The sequence below is a fragment of the Trichosurus vulpecula genome, chromosome 2 (genome assembly GCF_011100635.1).
Source record: "Trichosurus vulpecula isolate mTriVul1 chromosome 2, mTriVul1.pri, whole genome shotgun sequence".
Taxonomy (NCBI): domain Eukaryota; kingdom Metazoa; phylum Chordata; class Mammalia; order Diprotodontia; family Phalangeridae; genus Trichosurus; species Trichosurus vulpecula.
The window spans coordinates 323,505,341-323,527,828 of record NC_050574.1 but is presented as its reverse complement, the minus strand read 5'-3'; the positions used below and the strand labels follow the sequence as shown (position 1 = coordinate 323,527,828).

The following is a 22,488-nucleotide window of genomic DNA, read 5'->3' as shown; positions in this document are numbered from 1 at the left end:
GAGAGGAGTGAAAAGAAGTAAAGATATTTGGGGGGGGAGGAGCAGTTGCCTATAGTAGACTGGTCATACCCTTTAAATAAGTTATGTTTATTTTGTTTTCCCTTCAGAAAAATCTAGTAAAATTAAGGTACAAAGTAAACTGTATGATTACTTGGTCTAATAGTCAAGAAGTAAAAGTATTTCCTTGAATTTTCTTGTTGAAGGATATCTCACTCACCCACACCGCTCTTCAGTTTATTAAGACCCTCCACTTAAGTCAAAGGCAATAAATTCATAAAATTTCGGTCCCAAATGAACTTCTTTTTTAATCCACTCCATTAAAATTAGGAAAGCTCATGTTTCCCTAATAATGCATGCCTGGCATTTCTCATAAGGCTCTTAATGGTGATCACATAAGATGATCAATGTGAAAGCACAAAGTATATATGAATCTTTGTCATACTTATCTGTTTCATCATGAAGCAGAGATGATTTGGGGTTCTCAAAGGCTCCACAAGCTGAATGCAACAAGTAATAGATGCTACCAAGGTACAAAGGTTTTAAGGGCTCAGCGATTATGTCTACTCTCTGAGGACCAACCTAGTTAAGTATGGGAATCTTATAATTCTATAATTAAACAAAGACATAAAATTTTATTTTACATAGAATTTTTTTTATCACCAGATGATTAGCGACCACATAACTTGTTTTGGCGTGGGATGTAGAAGGGTGGTAGATCTTGGTGGGACAAAGAGGAAGACATAGTGAACTAGCAAACAGAAAAAAATACAGAGGAATTGTCAGTTCTGCTTACAGTGTCAGAACTGGAAACTGGGATGGTGGGTGTTAAGAGTGATAGAATTCTTGGGACTCTCAATAAGCGATTTTTGTTTAGTGACTAACAAGCTGACCCACAATTTAGAAAAACTGAATATATCCATATTGTCATTCTTGCTATAAAAGAAAACGTGATCAGAAAAGGAAGTAGGATGATCAGGTAGCAAGAATGAAACAATAGAGATATTAGTACCTCAAGAGGAAATTAGTATCTTTTAGATACAAAAAGAACAAGGGTAAGTATTCCAATGAGTTGAATGGATTCTCCATAAAGGACTTAAGAAAGGACATGGATGAAAATTAAGACTAACATAGGAAGAGAAGGCATTGTGAACTGGTTGGAAGGAATAACTTTCAATGGATGAAAACACAGAGCCACCCAACTATCAAAGTAAAAAGAACGTTTCCCTAACTTATATTTTCCTCCCAACAAACTCATACCTTCAGGAACTTCTCATTAAAAAAATAAATCACCATAATTTACTGAAGTATTATAGATACCTATGTTATTTTCCTGTCTTTAAGGAAAAAAGATGAAAGTGTTAAACATAAAATTTTTAATCAAGTATTCTTACTAAAGCACTCTTACTCCAATAGTATGAACAGAACTTTATATTTGGGCAAAAACATTTTATATTTATTTTTCTGCCCCTAAGAATTAGAATCCCCAACTGTTGTGGCAAGGGTTTTCTCAACACTTGAACAGGATCAATCTGCCTGAGTGTTAACAGGTTTACAAATTTGGAAACAGATACTTCTTCACTAATGAGGCCTCAGGTAGAAGTCTATTTTAATAAATATCAACAAAATTTCGAATTTAATGACTATCCTGTAGTTGTCAATTCCCCATAAAAATACTGCTTTGTTGATATTGAAAAGTCGATCTACTTAAGTAAAGTATCAATTTGGTTGTGAAAATATTTTTAAAAACTGCACACTCTAATGATTTTAGTAGGTTTTATATGTAGTCTCTTGATAATTTTACTGTGTATACATTATTTCTTAATTTAAATATGTAGCACTGTAAAAACATTATGAAATACCCTATAGGGGAGATGAGAGGTACGATGTGGATAGACAAGGACCTGAGGCATCTGAATTTGGTAGAGATAGTTTTAATTTTTAATATGCTACACTTACTAGACAGTACCCAATAGATCTTCATTTTAAATATTCCTGAGTATAAGAAGTCATGGAACCTAAAGGTTAACTGAAGCTGGATTTTCCCCAGCCACATTCATACTTCAGGATCCCCTATGTGCCATGAATTAAATTCTGAACTCTCATCACATCAGTGGCTAATACTTAGATGTGGTAATTCACATAGTAACATAATAATTGATAATTTGGTTATGTATACAAGTGAGCCACTTGAACTTCAAACACCAACAACCAAGAAGTTTTTTCCTACTTCTCTCCAAATCCCCAAAAATAGTTTCAAAGATATATTCTATTTTACTACTATATTATAACACTAATAACAGTAGTATAATAGTAATAGTATAATAATAGTATAACATTATATAGTATAATATAATAGTGTAATTATAGTAGTATAATAGTAATAATATTACAATACTACTATTGATAGTAATTCTAAGATATTTTACTACTATCTTAAATAATGAAATAGTTATAGAAAAAATAATAAACGAAGGCAATATTTACTTGTTCGTGTTCACTGTTTTGGAAACAACATTCTCATTTGCAGAATATTCCCATGTTTCCCTTCTTCCCAGTACAGAGAAGATAACTTTTCTAAACAAAGTATTTGGAAAGTGTTGTTATTTGGGCATTTCCACACAAACATACCCTTTTATATACTGCAGTAAAAAAAATTTTCATCTTAAAGTCTAGATATAGCATAGGAATCTTAATCTCCATTTAAATTTTTAAAAGGTTTCTATATACAGGTATTACTCAATAAATATTGCTGACCAACAACAATGCAGTCTGCAAAAAGTTGCATTCTTTTAAGCAAATGGCAAGAAAGACATGGTGCCAGGCAACTAGCCCCTGGTACCACCTTGGCAAGTCTGCATACACAAAAGAAGAATGCTCTGCCTTAGGATTTTTGTACAGCACCATTTTAATTCACCCCACTCCTCTCTACACTAAGCACTTCACTTACGTCCCTGCATTCTATGATTCATCATTACTTGTCTGCCCATTTGTACTTTCTTCATGTAGTAGATAGATTTAGAGCCGGAAGAGACCACAGAGGCCATGCGGCCTTTCTTTTGCATTTATTAAGTGTCAACTATGTGTCAGACAGCACATTACTTATGCATATGTATGGAAAAATGACTAGTGCCACAGAGGTGTACATTCTCAATCATACTTAAACTCTAGGAGGATTAAAAGCAATTGTACACTGACACATTATTATTAAAATGGGATGGATTTTTTCTTCCTTCACTGTTTTAGCTTTCATTGTAAATTTTGTTATTTATTCTCAACAGAAGGGGGAAATTTAGGACTGAAATAAGTGTCCTCTTGTATTCCAAAGATGATCTATACTGTATTAAAATCAACAGCTAAGTAAGTGGTCACAAAGCTATCTCTGATTTACAATGACTTATAGCTATAGGCTAATTCTTATTAATAATAAATTACACCTAGGGGGCAGGAGGAGTTGTTGAAGATGACACCCGAAATAGAATTCATGAAATAATGGCTGACAAGAGTTAGGAGGAAACAGGGGCCTAGAAAGGTTGGTTACAAGATCTGTTTAAGATCACAGCACTAGTAAGTGTCAACTCCGGGAAAGAAAGGAGGGCTTTTCTCTTTCTAGTGTTCCATACTGCAAAGTTTATTTATAAGGATCTTGGCATAAGGGTAGCAGGGTTAGAACCTGAGTGGGAGAGCTCACAGGAGAGGTAGACAAATAGTCAACAAGAAAAACACAGAAAAAAGGAATTGGGGAGCCCAGAGGTCAGCCGCTCACTAACTCAAAACTCTCAGTATAGTCTGGCTAGTCTTTTTAACTGAAAGGTTTTGTTCTTGTAAATTTTTTTCCCATTAGAAAGTATGGAGAATTCTGGGAAAGTTAGAGGCACAGGATGCCTGACATTACTCCTCAAGTACATAGATGTGAGCTGATAATCTGAAATGTCCACTCGCAGGATGCTCTGCACAGTAATACAATAACGTCATTGCAGTAAACATCAGAGGCCCTCAAATCATAGAATTAAAAAAATTGTAAGGGATTTTGAAGTCAAAGTACTTTAGCATTTCCCCTACTTATAAGGATCCTTTCAATTCAATGAAACATTGATTTAGTTTGCTATATGCAGGAGAACTGTGCTAGGTGATTAGGACATAAAAATGAAATAAGATATAGAGCTGGTTGTCAAGAACCTTATCTCTACAACAGAAAGACTTTATTCCAATACCTCCAGTGAAAGAGAATTAACATTCTAAAGACTGTATGCATCACTTCTCCCTTTAGTCTTTTCCTGTCTAAACACATAAACTCCTTTAATTATTCTTTATATGATCTGATTTTCAGACCTTCATCCATGTGAAATTCTCTAGTTTGTCACAGATCTTCTCAAAAGGTGGAACTCAGACAGAAAAATAATATTACACACATGCTCTATACCATTATTTTTATGTTTCTACGAACACAATCAATATTATGTTAGCTTTTTCTTTAAATGGTCTAATACGTTCTTGGCTCACACTGGACTTGTGGGAAACTAAAAGGCTAAGAATTTCTCATATGAGGTGTTGTTAAGCCAGATCACCCCCTTTGTGAAAATGTACAATTAAGTTTCTGAACCTAAATACAGGATTTTATATTTATGTCTATTAAATTTTACTTTTTGATATATTAGTTTTGTCTAGATAATTATGAATCCCTATTCTACTATCAGCTATCTCTATAAAATCTGTACAATCTGCAAATCTGATAAGCACACACTCTATATTTTAGTTTGGTCCCCAAACAAATCCTTATGACATCATTAGACTCTTCCTTCCAGGACAACCTCACTCTTTGGGTATGATATTTAACCAGCTGCAAAAAGACCTAACTATAATGTCATTCAGACAGAATAACTCTACCATGTTCACAAACATATCATAAGAGATTTTCGCAAAATGCACAGAATATTTAGAACATATAACTGCAGAATCAATGGTCCAAATACCAGAAAACTTAGAATTCTACACAATTTATCTAGGCAAAAGGACTTATCAGAAATATTTAGTGAAAACCCAATGTATCAAGGCTAGTCTAAAGCATAATATTTAAATAATACTTAGATACAGACTTGATTTTGTGTATATGTGTATATATCTGGGCGTGTGTGTTTACATTTGCCCAGATATATACACCCACCAAACACCAAGAAGAACAGAGAAAATTTCAAAGATTTAGACACTTGGAATATGATGACATGTCCCTCAAGATCCAGATAAGAAGGCTAGTTTCTTGAAGGAATAAAGTGTGAGAAAAGAGTTGACACTCAGTTTGATCACCATGTGATTCAATTGCTAAGATGATGTGGTCACTTAACAAATATCCTGTTTTACACACTGTAAAAGTAATTTAGACAGGTCTTGAAGAAGTTAAGGATATAAAACAGAGGAGGGAGGGCTAAGAGTAATCAAGGGAGTCAATATTTAATTTACTGAGTCAAGTCAAGTGGCTCAAATCTTTGATGGCTCAGATACTTAAAAAGTATCAGAGCATTTACAACTCAGTCTTCTTCACTAAATCTGTATCAAACAGCTACCAACAAATACATGTATGAATTCAGTGAGCAGCAAGGATTAGCCTGTTTCACTGTGGTACCTAAGTAGGGTAATCAATTTTACAATGAAGTTCTACTGACTATAAATATAAGGACAAGAAAATGATGTGGATAGCAGTTGAAAGTGCCTTTAAAGTCATATAGCTGTTATTCTTAAAAGAGGAAGAAGGGTAATTAGGTAGCTCTTTATGGTCAAGTCAGTTCTCTATTCCAAATCTTAATCTGAGGATGCTGCTATGGTCTTCCAAATATAGCCAAAAGACTGTCTGTATGTGATGACATGACATCATTCTTCATCTTTGGAGAAGCATAAAAGCCTTTAAAATTTTCATGAGGAGGAATGACTTTTATGCTGATCCAATATTCAACATTCAAACAAAATAAAAATTTAGAGTCTTATCTCCACTTGACTGCTCTCCCTTTACAAAGAATCAAAGATTATCTTTTTTCAGGAATTTAAGGGAAGTTCAGGATGGTCTGAAGTACACAGAATACATTCTCAAAGAAAGTAATTTTTATCTTAAGTAAAACTAAATCTGGAGGTCAAAAATAATCTAGATTAAATATCTGTCAAAGCATATAAAGACAGAAGTTCATAAAACTATAAAAATTCTTATGTGTATCTTAACTGCTTATCAAAAGATTTATGTATTATTTCTGATTTTTGACACCAAGTTAGGGACTTAGTAGCAGTGGTGAAGTTCAGTTTGGGCAAAATAAAGCTCTCTAAAAGGCTAGATATTATATAATTATTTAAACTTCTTTGTCTTAATACAAGGAAAATGAAGAAGTAATAAGCATATATCATATAGGAATTGCATATAAGTTTTGAAAGAAATTTACAAAAACATCTGCCAGTCTGAACACATCTGGAGAATATGAATTCATACTTTTAGTAAACGTACCAAAATTAATGAAGACATCTACTCCACCCCACCTTTCCCTGAAAAAAATCCAAATACTAAACTTGAATGTGGGAACTAGGGTGAATAATGAAGCCAGGAGGAAGGTAAGAGAAAAGATGAAGGGAAGAGAAGGGAGGAATGTCAAGATAATATAGATTACTAAAATTTATGTTGGTTATTATTATTATATATTGATTCTTTGGTGGGACCAACAAAATGGACCACTGATTTTGTAGGCTTCAGCCCTAGGTTCAGATATCAAAGGTAATTTGTTTGAATAAAAGGCATGAAAAACTGTCCAAGTTAAACAATTAGAGGCTGGATACTAAGAGCCAGAGTTATCAACAGAAAAAAGGAAGAACGAGATGAAAGGAAGAGAACAAAACAATCATATAAATACTTGGGCTAGTGAAATGACATATAAAGAAAAGACAAAAGTTACATCTCTACTGAATGAGTTAAGGTAGCAAGGTGGTTTGACAAAAAAAAAAGTAACACAAATGAACATAGTCATAAATAATTTTGGGTATTTAAAATTGAGAAAAAATTACTGTGCCAAGGTTATCATAGAATCAGATTCTTATTTTCCAACTTGTTCACCTTCCTAAATTGATATTGTTATTTCTTTCATTGCTTACATATCTGCAGAAGAAAATGTTAAAAGAACATTGGGTCTAGGATAAATACTATTTTTTCATGTCTCCAGGCTAATAGTCATGTATTATTAATTACTGACTTAGAGATGTTTTTCTATCCAATAATGGATCAACTTAATAGCTATGTGTTAATAATTCTAAATCATATATTCCTTGTTAATTATGTAGTTCAGAAGAGACCAAAAATACCCACTTGTTTATAATACAGATTTTTATCTATCAGTTCCTTTTTGGAGGAAGGAGGTATGGAGGGGAATCTCTCTGATGGAATAAATTTCTTGCCAAATATTCGTGAAGAATAATGAACTGATCTTTGATTAAAAAAAAAAAAGAAATGTGGGGAGATTCAGAATATTGAGGAGAAGAAGAGAGGGGAGAAGCACATTAGTGATTCTGCAAGTTGCCATCTACTAAATGACAATCAGTTTAGCAAGGAAACGTATTTTGTGAGACAATATGTGGAAAACAGAGAGAGGACAAGAGAATTATGGCAAATGAGAAATCTATTAAAAATAATTCTTTTAACACTTAAAGATTTTGATTTGGTAAAATTAGTAAAATAAAGAATCATGATGTTTTCTACATATAAGTTTTGAAAAGTACATTATATACACTGTCTTGTAAAATAGTTGTATGTAAATTGATTTAAATTATAAAGCTATACAAAATTCTGCAATCATATACACACTGAAAGCTGACAGGAAGAAAGCAAAGAATAAAGCAAATGACAAAATATTTTTTCCTGGACATTTAATTATATAGGAAAATTTCTCTCTTTGATAATATATGTGAACATGTGTATGTGTCTATGTGCATGCATGAGTGTATATACAAACTTTAAAAGATATAGACATCTATACTCCAAAAAACTGTAACAAGACCAATAGGGATAAATGTATGTGGGATGGTGGTAATGTTACTGTACGATCCTACTGAATAACAATAACAAGTTTAGTTTTAAAAACGCTATAGATCACATGTTGGGAAACACAGTAAAGCCTATAAAAACAGAAATCAAACAAACTGATCTTCAAATTATTTTAAAATGGGAAAAGGATTAATTACAGCAATATTAAGAATAAAATTGCATGCCAAAAGAATAAAAACAAAAAATTAGTAACACAACTAATAATAAGCATTTATGTAACATTCAAAAGGAGTTAAAAGACAAGTTACTTCCAGAAGGAGCATGAAAATGTCTTTTCATAAAACTATGGTGTAGCCATATTTGAACTACTACTACACAGTTAAAATACAACTTAGCAGCAGAATGATAAAATATTATGAATGTTCAAAGAACATTAGCCAAAGGGAGGCAAAAATGAACTTATAAAGGATGATGAAAAGCACTAAACAATATTATTGAAAAGTAGCTAATTTACAATGTAACAATGTATAAATGACTGCAATGAATAAACACTGAGCAAAGGGACAAATTCTTTAATTAATCACAAGAAAACAAAGAGACAATTGGAGTACATATTAAAAGTACTACTTATATGACCACTCTAAACATGATGCCATAGATAAGAAGCTCTGAAGGAAATCTTCACCATATCTGTACCCTAACAAGATAACTAACCTGATTGTCTCTCTTCTCATCTAAGATATAAGCAATGTCAAGGAGCATTTTATTCCAAAGACGATAACCATATCTGGCCATAACTGCCTTGTAACTTTCCATGCACATAGTCAGTGAAGCAGAAGATTAAATGTTCCTGCCCATTTTATCTAGTCCCCAAGACTCGTCCTGCAAAGTGAATAAAAACGATTATCTCTTCATCTACCCAAGGCCACAACACTATCAAATAACAAAGGACAGGACAAAGATGAGAACACAAAATCCTGAGGAGTCTAGTTGTGGAATCAGGAATCAAGTTCTCATTTAGTCCTATATGTCCTTGTTTAAGAGAAGGTGACATACCCCATGATAGCAATATGTCCCACATTTTCTGAAATTTTTCCTTAGGAGATGATAATGACCATCCAACTAGAGGGATGGGAATAACAGAAGCTTTCAATTTGAATTACATTTGCAAAGGAAAACAGAATACTTGGAAAAAGTCTAAATAAAAAAAAAACCCAATAATTTATTGGTTCTTCCTTGATGTTTGACTGTGAAGACTAATAAGTGAACCTAACTCTTAAGAAAGCAATAAGATGATGGGAGAGGAAGTTTAAGGCAGCCTATATAGTGTTACATGGTGGAAAGATGAAGTATGTAGGGGAAGAGAAACAATAAATTTTTAGGTAGCTGAGAAAGAATAATACTGGAGTCAGAGGAAACAGAAGGGGAGCCCTAATCAAAATAAATGGAATTTAAAGACACAGGAAATTAAAAGGAACTTTAAAAGAAGAAGAAAATGGTTGAAAATTGGGAGGAAAATGGATAAGACAAAATTATAGAAAATAAAGAATGATGAAAAAAGGGTCTAGAAATTACAAACATAAAGGAAGGCATAAATACAAATATATAACACTTCATTTTTTGGCATTTTTCAAATATCTGAAGATAATTCCCTTAAGGACCAATTTTATTTTTCCAAAATTTTGAATGATTTTGGAAGGACACCTTTTAACTTTTCCTGATTTGTTACAGAGTATATTGTATTTAACATTTGCTTGAACACTTGAGTTTGATCATTATGAATGTTACTGATGTATTTATTGTCCTGTAACACAGTATTATCATTTATGGCTCAACATTATTTGCTGCTGTGCCTATTTGCCATTTCAGGAAATGGCTTTTGGATTAAAAAAAAAAAGATTGTAAGCTGGTTTTCTTTTTTGTCAGTTTGTTATAGTTTTTCTACTTCATCTTTTGCTGTGATAGCTTAAATCCTTTTCAGAGCTCTTACCGCTTTAGTTTCTGTTTTTAATCTGTTTAGGGCCGAGAAACCAAATAACAAAAGTTGTTAGAATGATATAGAAATAAGAGTCAGAGGACCCTGAGTGAGTGAGGGCTGAAAGTACTTGCCAAGAAGAAAACAGCTGACTAAAGTGCAGGTTCTTGGTTGTGTTCCAAATGATTGAAGTTAATGGAAGTGTGACTTCCAGTTAAGTGGTACAGTACTATGTAAAGAAAGAACAAAATGAAAAGAAATAGATATGCTAGGAGATGACATTTTAAAAGAGAAAGTTCACATGGAATGGAAAAAGATCATAATTATCATAGTAATTATTAATACAGAAAGGGAAAATCTTCAGATAAGAAAATGGTTGCTTCATTTCACATTAAAAAATGAGAATAACTGCACTAAAAAGATACAATGGAAAAAGGAAAAGATTTAAAACTTTTAAAGCAAAAAGAAAAAAAATTACAAAACTGGTAAGTGCTTATTTTTAAAGTAGACTAAAGATAGTATTTTTCTCTCTAAGGTTTGTGGTTCTATCTATAATTCAAAGTGTCATTAAGGTGGAGTCAGGAAATATAGATTTGAATTCTGGTTCCAATACTTACTAGACATTTGATCATGGGCAAGTTCTTAACTTCTTGTAACCTGAGTTATCTCATTTGTAAAAGGAAGATAATAATATTTGTATTTCCTATGTCATAGTATAACTGTGAGGAAAGTATTTTATTTAAACAGTAATGTACCACATGAATATGAGTTAAACTATTCCACTGCAATTTCCCCTAAGGAATTTATCCATAGTGTTAATATGTTCTTAAAATATCATCTCACATTTCTACAGTATTTTAAGGCTTAAAAAGCACTTTCCTCAAAAGAACTCCACTATAAATATTATTATCTTTATTTTTACAGACAAGAAAGCTGACTGTGAATCATTTGAGAACATACCTATATTCACACAGACAATAATTGCCTGAATAATGATTTAAACCAAGGTCTCCTAAGGAGACAGTATGCTGGTGTGATTTGGAATTTAAACTGACCTAAGAAAAAAAATGAAAGAAAAAAAAAAGATTTGGTAGTACTATGTCAGCTGTACAAACTGGATAAAGTCTACAAGCAGACAGAATATAGAAGAAATTAAGTGGTAGATAAACTGAAATTAAATAAAAATCAAATCACTAATAATGAATATTTTATTTAAGATTAATTGGGATCAAATTAAAAGGGAGGTTGTGTTTGATACATGTTGGTTCCCCCCTTATCCCCAAATGCTTTTTTGAAAACTTGCATTTGGTAAAGAAGATAACTCTGTATTTCAGGATAAAAGCTCAGTGACAGATCCAAAGGGAAATATGGAGGGAGCAACGGAAGCATTTAGTTACAAAACACAAAAAGTAATGAATAAATTTAACTATGAGTGTTTGTACAGTGTCAAAACGACGACTTTAATGAGTGAAAATAACTAGTTACTTTTTCTATGTAAGAAACAATTACTTTTTAATCAAATGAACATTTCTGTATGTACAAAATGATGGGGTATTTGTGCAGCTCTAGCTTGTCTAAGATTACATAATTCTGATAACTTCATAGAATGCCCTCATATAAATGTGATGACAATGTGTCAAGACATGAAATTGTACTACACAATGAAAAAATAAATACATATGAATTAAAAACATTTCTAAATTAGTATTGATTAGTTGAGTTCCTAAAAAAATGGCCTAAGTACTCTCAAGGAGCTTCCCAAAATGGTTTTAGGTATAAAACAAAGATATGGAAAAATGTTGGAATCTACAGAGGATTGTCACAGTAATTGCCTTGAAGTGTGAATGGTCTACAAAGAACGTTCACTTAAAAGTACATTAAAAAGTTTTGTCATTAAATTCACATAAAATTCAAATGATTCATAAGAACATAACAAAGAAAATAAACTACATTATGTTTTCATCCAATAGTACAATGGTTATTTCATACTGACATTTAGTTTTAAGAAGTTAATTAAATGAGGGGAAACCAAATTCAAAAATGTTGAAAAAATACTAATGAAATCAAGCTTACTCACCAGCCAAAGTACTTGTATGCCTAAAAGCTCGGACTTGGGAATCTGATAAACCAGTCAAAAGGGAAATAACTGTATCCATCATATACTCATCATAAATTATGCTATATTGACACTGTCGAATCAGAACTCCAATAAATTCACAAAAGTTTGAGCGAAATTTTTTCCATTGAGGTCCAGGCATAGTTAGGGGATAATCGCCACTGTCCTATAAGATAAAAAAAAATTAACTATATCAAAATGTGTGGGCATTAAACTTTGCTCTAAAATATTTTTGTCCCCCTGTATGGGCTGCATTCTCTTTACCTATTCCAATTTATTATGCTTTAGGTGAACTAAAAAAAAAAAGGCAGGAACAACAATCATGATATTAGCTTTCATAAAACTACCAAGAATAAAGAGGAAAGTAAGAAATAAGCAGGAAAATCTTATTACACTTAAAGGAATTATATTTGATAAGTCAATTCGAAACATTTTTTACACACATACATATACATATCAAGTAGCAACACATCTGAATATTTAAAAGAAGAGTTAATCAAACTGCCGGGAGTTATACTCAGTAAAAGTATAACATGTATGCCTTTCCAGTATAACCAACTATATGGAAAGGACTTCAGGAGGTGATCTGGTCAAACCCTGATCATTTTACAGATGAGGAAACTTAGTCTCATAGAATTAAGAGATTTCTCCAAAGTCACAAAGATTAGAATGCATCAAAAGTGGTATGTGAACCGATACCCTTTGTGTTCAGAGGCTGGATATAGGTCTTTTGTAACAACTTTTTTCTTGCATATTTCTTCATGGTGTATCAAGAAGTGAAATTCAATGATTATAACCATATGTCAAGCAAGGTTACAGATGGTATAAAGCGTATCTCTTATAATAATAAAGTTTTGCACTTTATATCTTTCTATGGTCACTTTATATGGTATCATACTTACAACTAAATAATCAGTAAACGTCATCTGTTTCAATGACTAGAGTTAGAGTCTATGAATCCTTACTGGGAGAAAAGGGACTTTCTAAAACTGTCAATGCCCAACTTTTCTTTTTTAGTACCTAATCACCCCCAATCCATCTCAATTGACTAAAAGAAAAATTAATATGCATAGTCAAGGAAGGCAATGCTCACGTTGGCTGTATACAAAATTTATGTCCTATTTTGAGTCTACTGTGTAGTATACAGTATCTTTAATCTTCTAGAATAGTGGTCTGTAATTGCATTGGTCAGAGTTTTCAAGTCTTTCTAAATTGTCTTAACAGAGCTGCCATGTATAAATTATTCTTCTGGTTCTGCCCATTTCACTTTCATTAGTACTTTCAGATCAAATTCACTGTTTTCCCCCCTTGGCTCTTTTGGTAGTCTGATTGGCATGGTACTGAACAATCTAATTAATTTAGGTATTATGATCATTTTTACTACATTGTTTCAATCTATCTGTGAGCAACAAAAATAATAAGTTGAGTAAAGCCATGTACATAAAATAAATCCATGAGGGGAAGAGGGGGAAGGTGAGAGGGAATGAGTGAACCTTACTCTCAGGAGACTTGGCTTTAGGAGGGAATAATATACACATTCAACTGGGTATGGAACTCTAGCTTACCCTACAGGAAAGTAGGGGGGAAGGGAATGGGGGCAGAGGAAATGATAGAAGGGAGAGCAAATGGGAGGAGGGGGCAATCAGAAGCAAATACTTTTGAGGATGGACAGGGTCAAAGGAGAGAACAAAATATATGGGGGAGAGGGACAGGACAGAGGCAAACATAGTCTTTCACAACGTGACTGTTCTGGAAATGTTTTGTAAGACTACACATGTAACCTGTATCAAACTGCTTGCATTCTCAATAAGGGTAGGGAGGAAGGGAATTTTTGAAAATGAAATGTTAAAAACTGTTTTTACATGCAACTGGGAAATAAGATATACAGGCAATGGGGTATAGAAATCTATCTGGCCCTATGGGAGAATAGAAGGAAGGGGATAAGAGAAAGGGTGTGTGTGTGTGTGTGTGTGTGTGTGGCAGGAAGGTAGACTTGGGGAAGAGGTAATCAAAATGTACACAGTCTTGGGGTAGGGGGAGAGGAGAAATGGGAAAATCTGGAATTCAAAATCTTGTGGAAGGAAATGTTGAAAACTAAAAATAAATTAACAATAAAAAGAGTAAAATAAATCCACATAAATCAAAAGCATTTCTGCATATGAGTAAAAAATGCCCTTGCTAAAAATTCAAAATCTATTTCTGCGAAAAATACAAGAAATCATAAAATATAAGCATTTTTTCTTAACAAGTACAGTCTACTTAAAACTGAAAGCAAACATGTAATTGAAAACTGTTAAAAGCTTTTCCAGTCAGCTCAGGGGTAAAGCAAGGATATTCATTATCACTATTAAAAATAGTGCTGGAAATGCTATCTATACCAATATGACAAGAAATATCAAGACAGTTAAGGCAAAGGGGAAAGAAAAATAACAACCACATTTATATAGCATGTACAAGGTGCCAAGCACTATGCTTTACAATTATTATTTCATTCGATCCTCACAATAACCTTGGGAAACAGCTGTTATCATTATCTCCATTTAACAGATGAAGAAACTGAGGCAAACAGAGGTTAAAGTGACATCCCTAACTTAACACAGGTAGTAAGTGTCTGAGGAGAGATTTGAAATCAGGATTCTTTGACTTCAGGCCTGGTACTCGATGCATTGTGCCACCTAACTGCTCCTAAAAAGAAATTATGAAACCACAGAGAATCAGTCAAGGTAATAAATTGAGATATAGCACTAACAAAGTTGCAGGCTATAAAAAAATTCACAAAAACTGACAGCATTTCTCTATGGCAATAATAAAATCCAAGAGGCTGTAACAGAAAGAGAATTCTCATTCCACATAAATAAAAAATGCATAAATTAATGATCTGGCAATTGATACACCAAAGATTTAATTACAAAGTGCTTCTGAAGGAAACAAAAAGCAACTTCATAACTGGAAGAATATTTAATTCTCATGGCTGGGCTGTGCAAATATTATAACAATGAAAATACTACCAAAGTTGATTTACAATTTTAACGCTATGCAAACTAAATTATTAAAGGAATACTATAGAGACCTAGATAATAACAAAATAAATTTGGAAAAATAAAAATAACAAGGGAAATAATGAAAAGATGCAAGGATGGAGGAGTGGGGAAGAAATAGCACTTCCAGACCTATACTATTTTATAAAGCTATAGCCATAAAAAGTATTTGGTACTAGTTTAAAACAAAAAGAGTGGTTGGTCAGTGAAAACACTAGACAAGGAAGAATCAGAAAAAAATGGAATTCAACAACCCAAAGTTTAAGAAACCAGAAAACAAATTAAGAAAGAACACCTCATTTAATTAATAAAACTGCTACTAAAACTGGAATGCAGGATGGGAGAAATTAAGCTTAGACCAACACTTTGTTCCCTATTGTACAGGTAAATAGACACATGACCTTAATATTAAAGATTGCACCACAAAAAACTATAAGAGAAGTAGATCATATACCTCTCACAATTATGGGTAGAAGACAAATCGTTAACTAAAGAAGAGATAGAGGCAATTACAAAAGATACCATAGATACCTTTGATTACATGGAATTGAAAGCTTTTGTACAAATAAAATTAATGCACCTAGGATAAAGAAGGGAAGGGGCCTAGTGGGAAAAATTTTTTGCATCAAAATTTTCTGATAAGGCTTTTGCATCCAAGATTTTGTAAAAACACTCAGCAAATTCATATAGACCAAAAGCTATTCCCCAACAGACAACAGTTCTTAAAAGAACTGTGAACTATTAAATCAATACTCCAAATTACTAATAAGAGAAAACAATCCTGAGATTTCACCTCATACCCTGCAAATTGGCAAAGGTGACAAAAGATGGGAATAAGTCAATATTGGAAGGGTTGTGGAAAGATAAGGACACTAGTGTGAGTCACTGATAAAGCTATGATTTGGAACATTCACTGTGGAAAGCAATTTGGTATTATGCAAATAAAGGAACTAAAATGTTTATACCCTTTGACGCAGAGATTCCACTACTAGGCTTAAATCCCAACGTGGTCATCAATAAGAACAAAGTCCCCATTGAAACACCAAAATATTTCTATCAGCATGTTTTGAGATGGCAAAAAAAAAAAAAATTGGAAATAAAGTAGATGCCCACACATTGGGGGTTGGCTAAATAGTCATGCATGAATGTAACAGAATATTGCTGTAAGTGATGTAAAAAATGATGACTACAGAGAAGCATAAAGATTTATATGAACTCATTACAATGATGTAAGCAAGCCAAGAAACTAAATAACGACTACAATAATATAAATGGAAAAAATAACCCAAAAACCCCATCAAAAAGATTTTTGCAAAACTTTTAAAAAATAGGTATAGCCCCAAAGAAAAGATATGAAAATACATTTCTACCCCTTTGCAGAGGTGAAAGGTGTACAGGTATAATAATTTATAAGTACTTCAAGACTTTTCAATGTACTGATCAGTTTTGCTGATTTTTCTTTTTCTTTGAATTATTTGTTACATGGGATGGCTTTCTTAAGGGGAGGGGACAGATACTGAGGCAACTTTTGGACATGTGAAAAAAGAGACATCAAAAATTATTTTAAAAGCATTTTATAAATACTAGCTATTATTGCTGAAATGACTGAATCTGATTCATCCTTTCTACAATTGCTATTGATGTAGCACCTAAATTTACTGGATTGTCTATCTCAAGTGCCTTATAGGGCCAAGGCAGACATTATTAGATTCCAAGCTCTTGCAATGGCCTCCTGGCTCAGAAGACCCAGTCAGGGTAGGTTTCTGAGAAGCTATTACCTATGGGGATATACTTTAAATCAGACTTTAGGCAGTTGGAAATCGTACTCAAGGATTGGAAAAATTGGCTGCATAACTATAAAATTAGGTTTTTAAGGTGTGAGGTTATTAATAAGTATAGACTTAGGTTTCAGGAGACAAAAGATTCTTAAGTCATATGTACTACATACCACAATGCAGATACTTTTGGGCAAGAAAGTCTACAATGTATTTTTAAAAGACCACCACTGAAAAAATTAAAATAAAAAGTTTGGAAATTAATGATAACTATATGATCCAGAAAACTCATTAAGAATGAACCATTCCTTAAATGGTACAGATAGATGAGGTTACAGTGTATTCAGGTAAGTTTTGAAGATCAAAGGCATTGAAAATCTGAGCAAGAAAGGGGCCACAAATCCAAGGAGACAGTCAGAATAGGAAGAGATGGGAAATCTAGATAACTGACAAATATGGAACTTAGCAAAGAATTTGGGAAACAGAAGTCAAATATTAGGCAGTATGGCATAATGGAAAGAACACTGGCATCAACCAGTGAGTGTTTGAGAGTTCAAATGTTGCCACTTGGCCTAAAAAGTTAGGGAAAATCATGTTTTCCCAGAGCCTCAATTTTCTCTATAGAAAGAGGGGCTACTCCTGCTTACACTGTCTGACTCAGGTTATTAAGGTTACTAAGGAGAAGCATATACAAATAAAAACTTTGGCAACGGGTCTGGACACCATGATTGGGATTATAACCACAGCTTCCTACCAGAGATGCAGAGCTTTTTATAAAACATGTATTGAAAGTAATTAGAGATAAAGTGAATTCTTTTCTATAAGGAAGGCAAAACCCTATCTTAATATACCTAACTTAGGTTCTGTATGTAGAAGCAAATAATTGAGAACAATTAATTTGAAATTAACATTCTTCTTTTTCATACCTGATTATAGCAAACTATTTGATGAATCTTTCCACACAGTGCTTGGAGGTATAACTACAGGAAGTTCCTTGTTGGACTAGTAGTGAACTATCCTTGCCAGAAATTCACTTAGGAGAAGGTATTAATGTAATTAATCAATTGGTAGAGAACTCTCTTTTTCCACTGTGAAATATCTTATGTCCTAGGGGAGGGAAACAATAGCATGATGAATCAGGAACAAGGTTCCCCTGGTGCTGTCATCTGAACCAAGCCAACTTGAGGAAGCAGGTGCCCCCAAGGAAGGGAATATACAACACAAAATGGTATGCCAAGGAGCCATGAGAGAAGAAAACAGAAAATGAAAATCCTGGTCATAAGAGCTTGGGTAGAAAAAGAATAAGATTACTCTATGAAGAATAAAAAGAGAAAAGTATTTCACGATAAAACACTTTCTTTTGCTTGGATCTACAAAAGAACAATGCTGTTCAGAGGCTCACTAATCTTGTGGAGTCAAGCCTTGGGTGACAGGCATAGAAGTAGCAAAACTCACAAAAAGTTGTTATATTTTTGACTAGAAATGCCTATAGGTTAGTCATACATGGAATAGAACCCATTTTTAAAACCACAGGGAAATGAGATAATAGTGTAGCAGGAAGCCAAATTTAGATTCAGTATGACCTTTTAAAAAATTATAGATATTCAAAAGTGTGATGACCTGCCTTAGGAATTAGTGGGTTTTTCCTCAATTGAAGCTTTCAAATGAAAGTTGTATAACAACTTGTTGGAGATGCTATAGAGAGAATTCTTAAGACAGATGGCTGGTGAGTTGAAAACCTAGTCAAGAAGCTGGAATCAGGATTCAATGGCAATCACTGAGGGAACTAGGATAAGGGAGGGAGGAATAAATGAAGAGAATACTAATATTGCATGAGTGTTTGTGAGCAAATGAATATGGTATAAGTGTTTGTATTGGGGTAGGGTGGTGACGAGAGGAAAAGAGAGCACTCACCCTTTTCCATCAATGATTAGGATGCTGGTCTGAGAAATGAATGAAAATGAGAAAGTGGCTAGATTATATTTAGAAATATGTGCAGCGCTTTCAATCATCCCATTTTGAAGCGTGCTAAGAAAACACAGCTTTTAAAATCCCATCTCCTTAAGTCATTCCTATATAAGTAGTCTTTCTATAGTCAGATCATCAAATAATTAGAACAAAGGTTAAGCTCAACAAAAGGGCTTTGAACAACAGAGGATTTTATATTTCATACTGGAGGTGATAGGGAACCTATGGAGTTTACTGAGGAGAGGGGTGACATGGTTGAATATATGCTTTAGGAAAATCACTTTGGTAGGTGAGTGGAGGATGGAATGAAGTGCAGAGAGCCATATGGTAGGCAGACCAACCAGTAGGCTATGGCAATAATTCAGGCATGAGAAAATGAGGCCCGCACCAAGGCAGTAGCGAACAGATCCGAAAGGTATTACATAGGTAAAACTGACAGGCCTTGGGAACAGATTGGATAGAGGAGGGTGAGATTGAGGATATCTAGGGTACAAGCCTGGGGAGGGTGGTGGGGCCCTTGACAATAACAGAGAAGTATGGAAGCAGAGACATTGAGGGTGGGGAGGAAAAGAGTTCTGTTTTGGTTGTGTTGAGTTTAAGATGTTTATAGCAGCATTTCTTAAACTGTGAGTGGTGAACCCAACAGTAAAAAGTTTCTGAACACACAAAGACCAAAAATTAATTAAAAAAATAAAGGAAGGAGGTGGAGCCTCGAAGGCAGAGTGAAAGCAGGGACTCACCTGAGCTCTCAGATAAACTCCTTCAAATACCTCTAAAAAGTGAATCTAAACAAATTCTAGACTGGCAGAAACCAAAAAGAGAGCGTGGCAGATTTCTAGCCCAAGACAACCTGGAGGGTCAACAGGAGGGACCTGTTGCACCTGGCTGGGAGAAGAGCAAAATTCAGCACACAGGCTGAACCAGTGCAGATTCGACCACAGGAAAGCTGGAGCAGACCTCAGCAGATTGAATCACTGGCAGCGGTGGCAATTCAGTACAGGAGGGGGTGGGGAGGGGGTCTGTTGGAACTGGGTGAGAGAGAAGTCCTGCACAGGCCCAGCAGCAGCAGCAGCAGCAGCAGCAGCAACTACTCCTGTGGCTATCAGCCCATAGATTGAAAACACCTATTTAAACTTCCAGGAGCCGAGATGGCAGAAGTAAACAGTAAGCAGCTCTCACCCTCTCTTGTGGACCTTGAAAAACCCAGAGAATATTGCCCCAGGGAGAATCCTGGAATAGCAGAGCCAGCAGAAAGACAGGGCAAGGCAATCTTTTAGCTGTGGGGGTGGGGGGGGTGGTTAGGGGGATTTAACAGGAAAGGTCCCTCTTGCTGTGGCTGAAGGGGATCAGTACTGGACAGGAGGCATCCCAGCAAGTCAGCCTTACCTCAGCAGACCAGTGAGAGATCCTGAGCCCCAGCGTGAAAGAGCAGGCAAGTGCCAACGTCAAGGTAAACTACCAGACCATTACAACACCCAACTGCCAGCACTTGAAGCCCCAGCACAGAAAACCAGTGACCAGGGCCCTAGCCTCCAGCACAAGAAGTCTGGGTCAGTGCCCCCTGGGCCCCAGAAGCAGAGATCAAATTTAAAAGCCAGAAAAAAAGGCAAGCAACATCAGCAAGAAGTAGTAAAAAAAAAAATCAATGACAACTGAGAAATATCTTCATGACAGGAAAGATGAAAACACAAATCCAGTAGAGGACAACATGGTCAATATACCCATATCCAAAGCCATACCCATATTCAAAGGGGAATATGAACTGGTCTCAAACGCAAAAAGCCTTCTTAGAAGAGCTCCAGAAGGATTTTAAAAGTCAAATAAGAGAGTTAGAAGAAAAATTTAAAAATACAATTGACAAAATGGAAAGAAGATCACTGAAGGAAACAACTCCTTAAAAAGTAGAATTGGTCAAATGGGAAAGGAGGTACAAAAGCTAACTGAAGAAAACAATGCGTTAAAAGTTAGAATTGGACTCTATAAGACATCACAAATCAGTCAAACAAAATCAAAAGAATGAAAAAATAGAAGAAAATGTAAATGCCAAGGAATATTGTAGCCAAATTCCAGAATTATCAGGTCAAGGAGAAAATACTGCAAGCAGCCAGAAAGAAACAATTCAAATATTGTGGAACCACGGTCAGGATTACACAGGACCTTGCAGCTTCTACATTAAAAGATCAGAGAGGTTGGAATATCAGATGCCATAAGGCAAAGGAGCTCAGATTACAACCAAGGACCAACTACCCAGCAAAATTAAGCATAATCTTTCGGGGAGGGGGGGGGGGGATGGACATTCAATAAAATAGGGGACTTCCAGACTTTCCTGATGAAAAGACCAGAGCTCAACAGAAAATATGATCTTCAAATACAAGACTCAAGAGAGGAGCATAAAAAGGTAAACAGGAAAGGGGAAAAAAAAAAACAAAACATGTTATTCAATAAGGACAAACTATTTATAGCCCTGTATAGGAAGATGCTACAACTCTTGAGAAATGTATCTTTATTACATCATATAGAAGGGAAACAAATGGAGGGGATGGGTTTAAGTTTATTTTGATGTGATGATAAAAACCTAATTAAATGCTAAAAAAAAGATTGCAATGGGAGAAGAGAAGAGGAAGAGGCAGAAAAGGCTAAATTATATCACATGTGAAGAGGCACAAAGACATATTACAGTAGAGGGAAAGAAGGGAGGGTGATGAGTATTGTTTGAACTTTATTCTCATTGGATTTGGCTCAAGGAGGGAATAACATAGTTACGAATAGAAATCTAACTTGCCCTATCTATAGGTAGTTGGAGGAGAAAGGGGAAAGAAGACGGAGGGAGAGATAGAAAGGAGGGAAAAACTGGTAAGGGAAAAGGAAAAGAGAAGGGAGAGAGGCTGATAGAAGGGAGGGAAGCAGTGGTCAAAAGAAAAACCATAAAACAGAAGCAGACAGAAGAATGGTTTAAAAATCATAATCCTACAATATATTGTTTAAAAGAAACCCATATGAAACAGAGGGATACAAACAGGGTAAAGGTAAATGGCTGAAATAGAATATATTAGTAAAGTAAAAAAAAGCAGGGGTGAAAACTCTAATCTCAGACAAATCAAAAGCAAAAACAGATCTAATTAAAAGAGATAAGGAAGGAAACTATATCCTGCTAAAAGGCACCATAGACAATGAAGCAATATCATTACTAAACATATATGCATCAAGGGGTATAGCATCCAGATCATTAGAGTTCTTGAAGTTAAGGGAGTTACAGGAAAAAATTGACAGCAATACTATACCAGTGGGGGACCTCAACTTTTCTCTCTCTGAACTAGATAAATCTAACCACAAAATAAACAAGAAAGAAGTTAAAGGAGGTGAATAGAATTTTAGAATAGTTAGATATGGAGAAAACTGAATAGGGATAGAAAGGAATATACTTGGCAGTACATGGCACCTACACAAAAACTGACCATGTACTAGGGCATAAAAACTTCACAATCCAATGCAGAAAGGCAGAAATATTAAATGAATCCTTTTCAGATCATGATGCATAAACATTACATGTAATAAAGGGCCATGGAAAGACAGACTAAAAATCAATTGAAAACTAAATAATCTAATCCAAG

The 22,488-nt window shown here is 34.4% G+C and overlaps 1 protein-coding gene across 1 annotated transcript in view; it reads right to left on the bottom strand.

Annotated features, from left to right (window-relative positions):
* Positions 1–22,488, bottom strand: part of STAG1 (stromal antigen 1) — a 376,851-nt gene that overhangs the window by 148,525 nt on the left and 205,838 nt on the right. Inside the window, exon 7 of the mRNA XM_036742693.1 lies at positions 12,058–12,262. Within this exon, the coding sequence (XP_036598588.1) occupies positions 12,058–12,262 (205 nt within the window). The remainder of the gene's footprint in view (positions 1–12,057; positions 12,263–22,488) is intronic.